Source organism: Cupressus sempervirens, chromosome 1, assembly GCF_028749045.1.
Source record: "Cupressus sempervirens isolate cs-2001-9-10 chromosome 1, ASM2874904v1, whole genome shotgun sequence".
Lineage (NCBI taxonomy): Eukaryota > Viridiplantae > Streptophyta > Pinopsida > Cupressales > Cupressaceae > Cupressus > Cupressus sempervirens.
The window spans coordinates 160,572,030-160,587,508 of NC_143118.1; the positions used below are offsets into that span (position 1 = coordinate 160,572,030).

At 42.6% G+C, this 15,479-nt stretch overlaps 1 protein-coding gene across 2 annotated transcripts in view; it reads left to right on the plus strand.

The window, feature by feature from the left end:
- LOC149576641 (uncharacterized) overlaps positions 1-15,479 on the plus strand; it is a 239,168-nt gene that overhangs the window by 155,614 nt on the left and 68,075 nt on the right. For both annotated transcript variants that reach the window (XM_089818699.1, XM_089818690.1), the window contains exon 10: positions 2,342-2,443. In XM_089818699.1, the coding sequence (XP_089674825.1) occupies positions 2,342-2,443 (102 nt within the window). The remainder of the gene's footprint in view (positions 1-2,341; positions 2,444-15,479) is intronic.

Consider the following 15,479-nt stretch of genomic DNA (forward strand, 5'->3'; position numbering starts at 1 on the left):
CCTAAATTTGACCATAGAGCATTTATTTGGTGTGACATAAGATAGTGGACTACTGTGAGGGTATGGAAAGGAATTCGGATCTAGTGTCTGAGTGTACTATTAGATAAACCACAGTTGCACAACTTGTCCATTGCTCCGTGATGAACAAGAGACAGTTGTTTCATATGACATTGACATAGCAAGTAGCATGGCTGTTGGTTCAAACAAATTGAAGTGAAACCAAATGTTGACCCTGATTCATTATAATGACAATGAAGACGATTTTGGATATTAAATATGAAATATGACTTGTAATTAAATTTTTAATGTATAATGACATTTGAGACATTTGTAAGGTATGAATATGATTTATGAGGTATTTTATTAATAATTTTATTGGCAATTATGCATTTATGAGTATTATGCTTCTAACTTATTATCATATGATTGAAGTTTTGAACCAATGATAAATGAAATGTTACATGTATGAATCTATTAACATACATACATAAATATATACAAATGCTCATATACACAGACACAGACACACACACACACACACACACACACAGGGAATATCTATATATATACCCACAGTACTGGAACCCACCCAATTTCTTTTTGGATGAATCCAGAAATTCAAATCTAAACCCAAATCTCTATCAAAACCAAGATTGACAACTTAGATATAATATTTTAATCTCCACACTATACTTCTTCACAAGTCATACCAATCTTATATCTCAATGTTTTCAAAAAAAGATGCAACTCTTTGGAAAATACAACTGTTTGAATGGGAGTGTTTTTTGAATCAAACTTCTAAATAATTGCTTCTTTTGAACATTTTATTTATCTTCAAATATTTATTGCAGTCTTATACACACGCACAAAAATTTGCTGCTGTATATATGGTTTATCTTATTACTCCACATTCGCACTTCTCTCCATTTTACTATCACCTTTTATATCTATATATCCGTATTACTCTTCACGAAGAGGCATATCATTGAATCCAGGTCACACGGGGACGTGGGTAATGGGATACTTAGGGTATAGGTACGGGTATACCTATTTTTCGAAATGGGGGACAGGGTACTTGGGTATGTCAGTTTTTTTTAATATTGTTCGATATTTTATAGAAAATTTGAAAATATGAGTCGTGACAATTAGTTTTCAAAAAAAGAACAGTGATAAAGTTTGCAGATGTTATGTATTGTTTTCAGTTTCAGAGGTGCAATATTTTGTAATAATAATATATGCTAAATGTTTAGATGCATACCAGAGAAGACAATCTTTAAACATGAACAAGAAGATCATAAAACATGTAACAATGACATATTGCAAAGATGAAACTTTTGACATGAACAGTGATGAGGTTTACTGTTAATTAGTAATATATCAAAGTTTTGAAATGATTGCATATTTAATTAAGCTTGATAAACAACAAGCTGATACACAAACAAAAAACCAAAACCAAATAAAAAATCAGAAATCTTAATCATGGTCTCTAGCTGTGATGCTCTCGACTGAGTATCCAATTAGTACCTGGTACTTGGGTATGTATACTTTGTACTTGGGTACATGTACCAGTACCTACTGTGTATCCTAGGGGTATAGGTATGAGTACTCATGCAACATAGCTTTGAATAGGGTGACAATTTTGAAAAGTCATCACCTTATGTTAACAATTTTTTTATGTTGATTGGCCTTTTAAAAATGCTTTTATTTACTTTAAAATCAATCTGATTTTATATCTTCTTCAATTTGAATAATCTTCATTGCAAAACATAACTTGTTTTATTTCTCATCCATCTTCTATTTATACCATTGCATTGCCTTATGAAGAAAGGTGTTCCATTTATGTAGAAATTCAAGGGAGACATCCTTTGTTAATTAATCCCTGCCTACTCTTTTAAATTGTTATTTTGTTTTTTGCCTGAACATGGTTGCTACCTTTAAAGTTAACAGATGTCCTCGTAATTGGACTTATATTTATAATTTTATAGTAACTTTGGTGATCATACCCAAAATAAAAGGTGCTCAGCCATCTTGCATAAATTAAATGCCATGCCAAGATGAAATTAATATGTTTTCCTTAAATGAGATCTAAAACTGATTTGGATTAGTCTTTGAACTTCAATTAGTTGCCTTATCAATGACAAGACTTCTATCAAAAACTTCGTTCGACATCAATGACAATTTCAACATCACCTCTGACTGTAATGATAGCTTCCAACAGTCTTGAGGAGAAGCTCAGATATTAGCTACTGCTTGTAGTAGTATAATATACAATTAATGTGTATTGTAATCTATAAAATTGCCGTATCAATATAATTTTTCTTATTAAGGTATGGTTTTTCAGGTTTCACCAGAGAATAAGCAGAAGTCTTTGGAGGCAAAATCTAGAGGGGAATATGCATTCAAGAATAAGGATTATCTTATGGCAGTAGATGCATACACACAGGTAATTTTCTTCTTCTACAGCATGAACCCTGATAAATAAAAGAAAGAAATGGGGTGTGAGAAGAGTGCGTATGTATATTTGTAAACCTGCAAAACTCAAACCGCAACCCAAAAACATATGAAGAATGGACATCTAAACTAGGAATTAAGAATGTGTATCACGACATCATTCAAGATCTTATTTATCTGCTTACTAGCTGTAATCTTATAACAATCTTCTGAATATTGCAGAATAGTAATATTATCTGAAGAGTAGATGTAAAGAAATTTATGATTAAAAATAAAGAAGCGTGTATTGAAGAGAAAACTTATTTCTTATAAAGGAGTAATTGAAAATCAACCAGTTGCCTTGCTTAGTGGTAATATAAGACAACTTCAATGACTTCTTTGCTGATTTGCAGAGATGGTCCCAAAGTTGCTGTTGTTTGTGTTTCTTCTATAGTGCACCCTCATTAATTGTAACTAAGTGTTAGAAAAAGACAATTCAGTGTACATGAAGAAATGGTATTCCATCCTGAAGATTTGTCATATGATTATTATGTTGACTGAGGGTGATAAATGTGGCAGTCAAATTTTGTGATACATTAATTGCTGTTTAAGGGTATTTGTAGATGTTGGAAAACATCAAGTGAAAGGAATGCTGTGCTTACAGATATCTTCAAAGGTGTTCTCAAACAAAAATCTTGGTGTGGGTTCTTTTGCAGCAAGGGATTCAACATAGAAACTTCTCTTTGACAATGATTCTAAATTTCTAAGCAGAAATGTTTGAAAGTGTTTATTAAAAGATGAAGGTAAGGGTAATTTTTAATGTCACCACCAAGCAAGACACCATCGTCATGAATGTTAAATCAGGTGTACAAAACTACATTACTCTGGACTGGAACTTATGAGCTCTGTATTAGAATGCATAAGCTTTCAGTACCAGGCCAAATTAGGTTTTTTACAAAGCAATGTATTGCTTGAAATAGAAGATGTTTCACCTCGCAAAATATTGAACTAGATCCATGTAGACTAGCCTTTTATTATCATTAAATATTTTCAAGTTTGACTGCTTGCTGTTGTTTGGAAACAAAGGCAGGTTGATACAATGGATTTGGATGAGCTAGGAAATCAAATAAATAATTACCATGCTACCCTCACTTTTGGCTGATGGAAGGAAATGCTAAAGAAATATTTTTGTTGTTCTGCTTGCAAGGATTCAAATTAGAAGTTCAAGAAACACATTATAGATGCATTTTGTTTCCTTAAGGATGGACTTAGGTAAACTTCGGAGTGAAATAGATAGGTATATTAGTTGTGGAATAGCCAAATTTTTCATATTCCAATTGGCTATAACTAGAACACCTAGGGAAATTATCTTTTTGTATAGATACTTTTTTTAGCTTCTGGTTATTGTGGTTTAAGGAAAATTTGGCTATTGTTTTTGCGCTGTGGCATGATTCAGATCTGCGAGGAGCTTGTGTCAGAAACTTTGAACATCTACTTTTTAGAATTCTAAGAAATACTAGCAACAATAATGGATTTGCTGAGCTCCACGGCTACCAAGATTTGATCTTTTAACACCATTTTTTGCAGGTCTTTTTTGTCTAATTAATGTAAAGAACATTAACAAAGTTATTAATAAATATATAGATAAGTATTTTAAATAATATTTCATATATATTTTTCACCGCTGGTCCCTGCTCTCCACCCTGTTTTGAACTCTATGGAACTATGCATTTCAGTCAGGAATGAAGAAATTTAGGAAATGTGAAGTTTAACAGGAAAAGTGAGTGTTAGAGATATGTAGCCTCAATTGGATTACTTTAACCGATGTTATCAAATGTATAAGTGGCCTATTGGTCTTGAACAGTTGATCTCTAGCCTTTAGAGGGTATTGCTCTGATTATCTGCTATGATTATGTTTATCATAATTAATCTCTACTGTGCATGATTAATAATCAGTGACTTAATAATCACCGATCATATATATAGATATATATTTATGATCGGTAACAGACTTTTAGGCCAAGATTATTAATATTAAAATTTACAATTACAGAAACCATCTCAATAGGACACCTACGATAGGAGATGGGAGAGGTATCCTTGGTATTGTCCTTACACTCTTCCTATGTGAAATAACCTTTTTTGTTCACCATGATTGTTTACTCGTTGATAACCATGTTAAACATTTTAATCCTTCCCTGCTTAACCTGTATCACAATCTTGACTAACATCCTTGTTAGATCTCTCAAGTTGAATGAAAACTTTTTTATCATTACTAAATGTAGGATTGTTTGAGTAAATGAATAATATTTATTATATATTGCGTCAAATCAGTTATATGTATTCTATATTGTTTACCGTACAGGTAAAGGAAATGAACACATACAGACAATGAACACGACAGCAGAATTATATTCGCAATAGTAGATGAATGATGCTTTACAATGATCCCAGACGGGATATAAATACTACCACCGAACCTTCCCGAAGGAGTCCGTTGGCCACAATTATTCTATCCGCTACAAACTATTTACCGACGATGTCGGCTACAACATACAAAAACACCGCCGGACCGTCGGCTAAACACCACCGGACTAAAACACGCCGGACCGCCGGACTGTCAGCTAAACACCGCTGGACTAAAACACCGCCGGACCGCCGGACTGTCAGCTACAGAATACAGAATACCGCTAGAACTATCCAGTCGGCTAACACCATCCCCCCCAAAAAAAATAGTGGTCTCCTAATGACTAACAAAATTAGGAGACAACTTACAGACCACAGAAGGAACTAGAGAGAAGGGGGCGTCCCCGAAGTGTGCTGCTGGCGATGTAACTCATACACTTGCTCTGTTCTGATGCGGAGATCTGTCTGAATCTGAGAATTAACTTCGACGGCCTCCTTTAGAAGAAGTGCAGCGTCCATGGCCTGCGTCCTGGCTAACTGCATCTCGTGCTCAGCCGCATCCTTATCTTGAACCGATGCCTCCGTACCCTGCTTAGCCACGTCCTTCTCCTGCACTACTGCTGCCAAATCTGCTAGTAGTGCTGCCCGCTCTGTGGCCCAAGCTGCCTGCTGGTGGGCCAAGTCGGCGGCTAGCTTCTGTCTAGCCTCAGTCTCTATTGCCAATGATCTCTCTGCTGCAACCCTGTTAGCCTCCGCCTGCTGACGTCCATAGTAAACATCTTTGTACAGTCCCACAATCTCATGTGCCAACTTCATCATAGGGGTGTCACTGGGTCCCAACTCCGGCTCAGTGGGCCAATCTTCCAACATCTCAGCTATCTCCGTTGCCGGCCAGCCCCTGTCTATAAAGCAAGTCTGAAATCGCCGAGGACAAATCCCACGGATATATGCTCTGATCAAGTGCCACTCCCGCCGCCGAGTCAGGGCCTGAATTGCCACATCGTGGCCCTTCTTCAATCTAGACTTCATAGTCCTGATGTAATCCCGGCACCAGTCTTCATCTAACCCATAGTCCTCCTTGGCGAAGGCCTCCAATGACCATTCCGCATCACTGTTTTCCTCCTCATTAGCGGGAGCCATGCCCACATTCGGTGCCGCCTTCTCGGCTGTTGGCGCAACCATGGCATGTGGCATTCCCTCCTTCTGAAGCTGAGGCTCTGGTACCACTGGCCATGTTCCTGAATGCCTAGGAGACTGAATGGACGGACCCCGCTTGGTAGGAGTGAGTTGGAACTGCTGCCTCAGAAACTCACTAGCTCTATCCATCACCTCCGGTTGGTCGACCTGCACAAGTTCCATGTTCATCTCCGGTACTGGCTGGGCTAACTCGACCTCTGCTAAAAAAGATGATGAAACGGTGACCATAGCATCACAATCAATGACCTCCAACCAAACCTGCGGCTCGGATTGTGGCGGTGGCAGCTGTGCTCTCGGTGTAACTGCGACGGTGACATCTGCTGGTGTAGCTGGAATTACCTCTGCTATAGCCGTCGGTAATGACTCGGCAACTATCCGGGGGACGGCATCCGTCACTATCTGTGGAACCACCTCCGTCATTGCCCGTGGGACATCTGCCTCCGCTGGAGGAGTCATAAGAACCAGGGCATGGCGCTGACCAAAGGCCGGAATGACTGTCGAAGAGATAGTCAAATGCGCTGAAGTTGACAGCTGAGGCAGGGAAAAAAATGTGGGCCCACCACCTGCTGTCTCACCGTCAACTTCAGCCGATGTACTCTCCTCTTCTACGGATTCAGCCCCGTCACTCATCGAAGTGCCCTCCCGTCCGCTATCTGTCTCTCCGGAAGGGACCAATTCGCGGAGTACTTTCTTGTGACCTGCTACTGGCCCTCCTGTATCTAAGTGTCGCCAGTAGAATATGGAAGGCTCCTCGTTTGCCAACTTGCCCCTTGGAGGAGCCTCAAAGCCATCCATTGGAATCTAGCTAGCTGCAGTCTCTAGAAACAACCCAATGGCATGGTGTGGCATGAAAAATGTTTCGTGCTAAAGCGTCATGAATTCCTCCATCCTGTCGGCAAGTACTGAGGCCCAATCATATACCACTCCTTGCATGATACCATTCATGAACACAATCTGCGGCAATGCGATATCTGAGGCTCAGGTGGCACCTATCAACCTGCTCTTGATGACGTCCATAATACAACGCCAATGACCCTCTCGAATAAAGTCTCTGCGAAGCCCTCTGCACTTTGTCCCCTGAACTACTGTCTCCCTCTCTACGGGTGTGAGATCTCTGCACACTAGAGCTATCCAATGCCCCTTCCGTTCTTGTGACAGTTTATGATTCTTGATTTCCACTTTCTTCCTGTCGGGGCTAGGGATGCCAAAAACTCTAGTGAAATCCCTCGGTTTGAAAGATACTGACATCTGCTATTCCTTGTACAGGAAAGTACTTGTTTTGCTCCGGGTGTTATATGTTTTTTCATAGTGCGCAATACTGATTCAAACAACCGGATGAAAAAAGTGGGAAGCTGAATAGCCCAATGTACCTATGCCCGTCGCAAAATCTGTTTAATTTGGTCTGCCTCAGAGGTCTCCTGCCACCACTTCCGGCATTCGCTTCCACTAAGACTCTCAAACTGTACAGTGAGATAGGTGAGTTCCTCCTTGGTTTTCTGTTTCTTGCTACTGGAACCGGAAAGGCCTGCAACCGGAATTCCCGATGCCAAAATTCTTGAATTCTTTTCCATGCTAGCTGTCAACTGACTCTTCCACTGCTTCCGCTTGCCTGCGGATTCCATATGAAGGTGGCCTCTTATTTTCTATTTCTTATATATTTCTGCTTACCCTGCAGCTACCCAATGAAATTTTGCGGAAGGTTACCTGTCCAATATCCACAGGCCGAGAAGAAGAGAAATAATACAACAGTGTATTTAGAGTATCCGGCAAGGAATCCCGTCTGGAGGAGAATGTGGGTTTCACAATTTTATTGCTGTTGTGGTGAGCGCACCAAATCTCCGTGCGTTGTCACAAAACCGCTCGCACGAGAAACAACCATACCTTGCAATCTTGATGCCGCTATCGCTGACTCGTATTAGCAGGAGCCCATGAGCAGAACGATATTGAATCAATGGCTTGCCTTCTGTGGAACAGCTACGGCAAGTATCTCATCACAAGCAGGCGGTCACAGCCATGGCCATCACGTCCACAAGCCTCGCCTTAGGATCTGTAGATCACTCTGTCAGACTCTACTCTAACTCTTAACTCTTGCGAAATTTTCACACCCGTAAAGACTGATTTCAATGTGCGATTCCTGCCTTAGATATATATGTCATTGTCGTCAAGTCCTACTGCCGCCCGCGGAGTCTTGTTCTGGCCGTGGAACTTTGTCTGCCCGCGGAGTCCTTTTCTGGGCGCAGGATTATCTCAGTCGGCGAAGTCTTTTTTTCTGCCCGCGGGAACTTTTGCCGTTAGCCTTTCTTTGCCGGAGTAAGGTTATCCGACGGGGCTTTACCCTCCACGGGAGTTTCTTGCCCGCGGACCCGCGGGACTTTAAGTGCTCGCGGACAGGTAGTTGCCCGTGGGACTTTCAGTTCGCGGGCCTTCCTGTCCGCGGGGCTCGCGGGACTTTTAGTCCTCTAATTTTATTTTATTTTATTTTTTCAAATTTTTTTTTTTGTTTCTGTTTTTTTTTTTTTTTTTAATTTTGAAAATCGAATACATCAATCAACAGCGGTACCTCTGTATGACGTCGCCGCCAGGGAACGCTGTACTGACGACGATGGCGGATTCAATGACGGCGAGAATTGCCTTGCACGATATGGTTTCAACTTGGATCCGTTAACTGACTGTGTCACCTCCTGTCCGTCCAAGGTTGTCAGTTTGATTGCTCCAGTGTCGCCAATTTCTCGGATCTGATATGGTCGAACCCATCGCACTTTGAATTTGCCCGGCTTGATTTCATTACGGTCGTCATACTTCAGTACTAACTGTCCTGGCTGAAATCCGCTACATTTCAGATGCTTATCATGCCAGAGTTTGCATCTGTTCTGCGCCACTTCTGTTGCCCATCGTGCCAACAACCGTTTCTCCTCTAGTTTATTCAAATTATTCAATCGCTCTTGTAGGCTTTCGTCATCATCCAGTTTGTTTTCCAATGCTATTCGGAGACTTGGAATCATGAATTCTGTGGGGACCACTGCTTCCTGTCCAAACATTAACTGGAATGGTGTGTGCCCGGTCGTCACTTTGTATGCCGTACGGTACGCCCAGAGGGCAGCAGGTAAGTTCTCTTCCCAATCCGCACCTTCCACCACGCAGGATTTGTAGATGATGGATACCAAAATTTTATTGGTGGCCTCTGCCTGCCCGTTTGCTCTTGGATAGTACGGACTCGACAGTGAATGATAAATCTTGAACTGAGTGGTGAGCAGTCGAATAATATGATTAACAAAATGACCTCCCTTATCACTTGTTAATTGTAATGGGATTCCATACCTTGTGATGATCGATTCATAAATAAATTTCGCGGTACTGACAGCCGAGTTATCTGGTAGCGCGTGGGCCTCCACCCACTTGGTCAAGTACTCTGTTGCAACAATGATGTAGCGACACCTTCGAGTCTTGCTCACCCTCAGTGGTCCAATAAAATCAAGTCCCCATCGCTCAAAAAGTTCCTGCGCATGAGAGGGTTGAACTGGCATGAAATCTCTCTTCAGCGGCTTCCCAGCCCGTTGGCAAGTGTCACATCCGACGACCCATTCCCGTGCATCATTGTACACCATCGGCCACCAGAGTCCTGCGAGCAATATCTTCCGTGCAGTGGTGTCAGGCCCCATGTGTCCTCCTGCGGGACCCTCATGTGCTTCTTTTAACACTTGCGGTATCTCTTCTTCCAACACACACCGTCGAAGAACATGATCCGGCCCCATTTTGTAGAGCAACCCATTGATTAATTGAAATGTACGACTCCTGATTATCAACTTGCGCCTATCATTTGGTGACATCCCCATGGGAAACTGTCCTGTTGAGAGGTATTCACCAATATTCCTGTACCATTCCGGCAGTACCCCAATTTGAAACAGCTGTGCGTTAGGGAAGTCGTCATTCACACCATCCGCTGGTTCCCCTGTTTTGATCCGTGATAGGTGGTCGGCATTGACGTGTTTCTTTCTTGGTCGGACAATGATTTTGAAAGTAAATTCCTGCAACAATAGCAACCATCGGCTGATCCTCCCTTGGATGACGGGTTTGTTAATCATGTACAACAGGGCCTGGTGATCAACATAAAACACAAACGGTGTAGCAAGCAAATAATGATGGAATTTTTGCACAGCATAAACCATTCCCAAAGCTTCTCTTTCAGTCGTGCTGTAGTTCTGCTCGGCCTTTGATAGCAATCGGCTGGCAAAGTATATTGGATGATCCAATCCGTGATTACCAGTCTGTGCCAGGGTTGCGCCGATCGCATAATTGGAGGCATCCACATGAACATGAAATTCTTTATTCCAATCCGGATACGCCAGAATGGGTGCCGTAGCCAGTCGTACCTTTAGCCCTTCAAATGCCTCATCCTGGTCTTTCTCCCATCTAAATGCTTCTTCCTTGCACGTTAGCTTATCTAACGGTTGGGACACCTTGGCAAAATTTTTAATAAATCTCCGATAATAACCTATATGCCCGAGAAAAGATTTTACTTCCATGACATTAGTAGATGGCTGCATTTCCAGAATGACCCTCACCTTGTCGGGATCTGTCTTTAATCCTTCCTTACAGACAATGTGTCCGAGCAGTCTGCCGTGTGGAACCATGAATCGGCACTTCTTGGGGTTCAATGCTAGCCGGGCCCTGCGACATCTCTCCATACACTCACCAAGTGTTGCGAGGTGTCCGTCCTCTGTGCTAAATATTGACCAATCATCCAAGAAGGCCTTGAAATTTCCCACAGACATCTTGTCGAAGATATGCAGTATAATCTGTTGGAATGTGGCTGGTGCATTACACAACCCAAAAGGCATCCGATTGTACGCGTAGACCCCATCTTCAACAACAAACGTTGTCTTCAACTTATCCTCCTCCGCTATAGAAATCTGATTATATCCAGAGAACCCGTCCGTAAAAGAGTAGATTTCATGTCCCGTGACCTCCTCCAGAATGCTATCTGTGAATGGAATCGGAAAAGGATCTTTGATTGTTACTGCATTCAGGCATCTGAAATCAACGCATATCCGGATCTGAACAGTATCCTTCTTCAAGGAAATGACTATTGGTGACACCCATTCGCTGGTCTGTACCTTGAAGATAATGTCGGCTTCCAGCATCCGGTTGATTTCCTCCGTAACCCATGTGGCATAGTTCTTATTCATCCTGTAGGATCGCTTCCGTACAGGTACAGCTCCGTCTACCAGCGGGATGTGGTGCACACACAATTCCGGCGGTACTCCCTTGAGGTCCTTGTATGTCCATGCAAACACAACCTTGTAGTCCATAAATATCTTGAATGCCGTAGCCTTGAGTACTGGATCCCAATTATCTCCGACTAGTATGTTCTTCGGCTCTGCCTCGTCCCCCAAATTCATTGTTTGCAGTGGAGCTTCGTTGTACTTGATTGTCTGTCCTTTACTGAATGCATGGGCGCGTGTAACATCCAACGGTGCCTCCCCCTCCTTTACTTCAGTAAACTCCTTTGGATATTCTTTCTCAATTGACAGAACATTACAGTTGTGAAATAATTCATAGTCCCCCATTTGCCAGTGATAGAGACCGTTGACGGAATCCAAGTCGTCATCCGTTGTTGCTCCGTCCAATCGGAGGACACCCTCCCGATCCGGTTCCATCCGTCATCTACCTTCATCCTCCTCTCCCTCAGAATCTGACGACAGAGCCTCTTCCCCTACCATTTGGGTATGCAGATCAATGACGAATCGGCGGCCTTTACTTTCTAGGGATAAAGTGTTCTTCCAGTCGTGTCGAGCTCTTGCTTCGATAAGCCACCCGCGGCCCAGGATGGCATCATAGCCTTTCTTTTTCAATGGAATCACTACGAAATCCATGAGGAACGGCTGGGTGCCAATGGTTATCGGCTGTGCCATGAGGATACCCAGTGGTTTAATTCCATGTTGATTGGCGGTCAGTAGCTGAAACCTTGGAGGCCACAATGTCGACTGTCCAAGTTTCCTCCAAGTTTCTTCTAGCAATACATTTACGCCGAACCCTCCGTCCACTATGGTGTCTGTGAGAACATGTCCAAGTATCCCCATCTCGACAACTGCAGGGTGCCGTCCGGCTGTCAGCGCCAACAACATCTGATCTTCTCCTCCCGTAACAATTTCCTTTTCTTTTCGTCGACTCGGTTCTCCTGGTAACTTTCCCTTCTCTAGGCTTGATTCCCCTGCCATATTTGAAAGAGCAGAATGAAGTTGGGGCATGGTGAAAAGAAAATCACTTACCTTTACTTGCACCTCCGTTTGCAAAATTTGTCGTACTATGTTTTGTTCTGCGAAATTTCTTGCTGAAGTGGCGGCGATGTCCGGAGGAGTTATTGCTTGAGATACTTTTCCAACCTCCGCCCGTGCTGCCGCAAATTTCTTCTTTTCTTCGGCGGGATCCGAGTATTCTTTTGCTTGTTGTTGCGTAATTGCCAGAACTTCTTCCTCATCGGCTCCAACAGTGATCAAGTTCACTTCGGATTTCGGACATTTTGAGTCATCGTGATCGCCGGGTCCGCACCATCGGCACAATAGTTGAGGTGTATTTGCTGTTGGACATTCCCGTGCAAAATGTTCCCATAAGTTACATGCTCTGCACTGAATAATTGGTCGTCCGTTTGCATCATACTGAATCCGGCTTCTGCTTGTATTGGTATTATTATTGTTGTTGTTATTTTGTCCACGCCGATTATTCTTGTATCCTCCAGATGTAGCGCCAACGGCATTCAGGTTTCCATTACTATCTGATGGGGAGGCCTCCTGTGTAAGAAGCACCTGTGGAGAGCCTCTTGTTTTCATGTTAAAGGGGCAGTCTTTTGTCGAGTGTCCCATGATCTGACAGATGTCACAGAATTGGTTCTTCGGACACGATCCTTTAGTATGACCGTCGGTCTTACATTCCGTGCACCACAATTCATTACCTTTTGGCTCTTTTTGCATATTTTTAAACTCCTTCATCATTCGAACCATATCCTTCTGTAAGGCACGAACCTTTTTGTTACCACCTTCGTCGTCGCTGCTATCATCTCCAGCGGATTCGTCATCATCAGAGTCAGAGGAGCTGGTTTTCTTCTTCTTTGTCTTCTGCGCACTTTCAAGGTCTAGTGCTCTGTTATAAGCATCGGCATATGATGACGGTGGCACAATTTTCATTTTCCTCCGCAACTTCGAGCGTAGGCCGTCCACAAACCACCTTTTCTGCAATCCATCCGCTAGCTTGCTTTCCATTTTGTTTATTAAGTCTTTCAATCTCCTAGCGTAGACACAGACAGTTTCGTGCTTCCCTTGCTTGGTATTGAAAATCTCCGCTATGATTTCATTATCATCCCGCAAGAGTTTAAATTCTGCCAAGAACTGCTTTTTAATGTTATACCATGTATCCAGCTTTTGCGGATCCATATCCGAAAACCAATCAATCGCGACACCCCGTAGGGTTGCTGGAAATTGCCTGACCCATTCGTCAGCATCTGTGATTCCATTTGTCCGCCAGATCGTCTCACATGTCTTACAATGTCGGAGGGGGTCGGCTGTACCATCGCCTTCAAATTTCGGGAATTTTTCTTTGGGTCCCGCCATAAGTCTGGAGGTTTGCACTCCTACAGTGGTCGGCACTCCCACACCGGTAGTCTGGACTCCCACACCGGCGGTCTGCAATCTCACACCGGCAGTCTGAACTCCCACACCGGCGGTCTGCACTCCCACACCGGCGGTCTGCACTCCCACACTGGAGGTGTCGACAGCTGCGAACCTTGGTGAAGACGAAGGATCCTCCGAAATTGTTTCCCGCAGAAGTCTATCCTGGACGAAGAGGTCACTCCACGCTCGTGCTCCGTCGGCACTGCGAGCCGTGCGAGTTGATGCTCTCCCATCTGAATTTTCTTCCCTCGGCGAACACAAATTCAAGAACTCCTCCCGTGCTTCTTCCACCAATTCCACCCGCTGCCGAGTCTCCTCCAACAATTCCTCCACACTTCGGTTTCCGTCAACAATCTTCTGGAATCTCCGTCGGCGTTCGGCTTGCTGTGCCAGAATCAAATTCTCGTGCGCAATATGGATTCCATCTTTTCCCTTCGCCTTATTCCGATCCTTGTTAAGCTGATTTGGCATTAATCTTCATTCCTCCCACCTTCCAGATTCATAAGGCAATGGCGCCAAATGTTTACCGTACAGGTAAAGGAAATGAACGCATACAGACAATGAACACGATAGCAGAATTATATTCGCAATAGTAGATGAATGATGCTTTACAATGATCCCAGACGGGATATAAATACTACCGCCGAACCTTCCTGAAGGAGTCTGTCGGCCACAATTATTCTATCCGCTACAAACTATTTACCGACGATGTCGGCTACAACATACAAAAACACCGCCGGACCGTCGGCTAAACACCGCCGGACTAAAACACGCCGGACCGCTGGACTGTCAGCTAAATACCGCCGGACTAAAACACCGCCGGACCGTCGGACTGTCAGCTATAGAATACAGAATACCGCCAGAACTATCCAGTCGGCTAACACCTATTTCCAAAATAAAAGATTATAAAGAATTTCCAGAATTATTACCAGTTTAATCTTACTACGAAAAATATCCTGATCAATACATATCTCCAATTCTGAATAAAGAAAACATCACAATAATCAATAACAAAATTCAGTATATGCACGACATCACCTTTCTGTATAATTTGAGCCAAAGGAATAACACCTGTTGCATCATTAATCTACATTTATCAAAATGAGGTCACTACAGAGAAGTAGTGACATCCGAATCAGACAGCTCATTGTAGGGATCATTAGGCTTGATGAACTCTAGATTTATGTTGTTGATATCCTCCCACAAACTGACCTGGTCTTCTCTCATAAATTGGTCAATCCAACCAAAAGAGGGAAGGTATCTAACATGGAGAAAATGCATCAAAAAGTCCACATTCCGTCTCATGACAGATTTCCATTTCCTAAATATCTTCTGGTCCAAAATGAACACTATAGAAATCGAGGGAACATTATTCTTTTGAGACAGATTAAAATTGTAGTTGCAAGCTCTGGGAATTATTCGAGCTTCGTTGATGTTAATCATTACTGCAATGTCCCTCTCTAAGTATGTAACGCAGAATAGAATTTATCAAATGCTTTTAACCCCTTCTTTGGGTTTGATAAATCAATAAATCAATGTATATGTTATTGGGTTTTGTCATTAGTCACTTCATATAAACATATATATTTAAAAAAGAAGTGGGAGGGAAAAAGATAAATAAGAGGTAAGCCAGACGGTGAATCAGATGAGCATGGCATGTTTGCCAATGTGGCCTGGGAAACCAAGAAGACCAAGCGTTACCGGGATGGAATAAGTACTGGAAGAATGCCCAGTCGATATGGGGAGAAAGCAAAAAAAATTGATGAAAGCAAATCTGTTAGG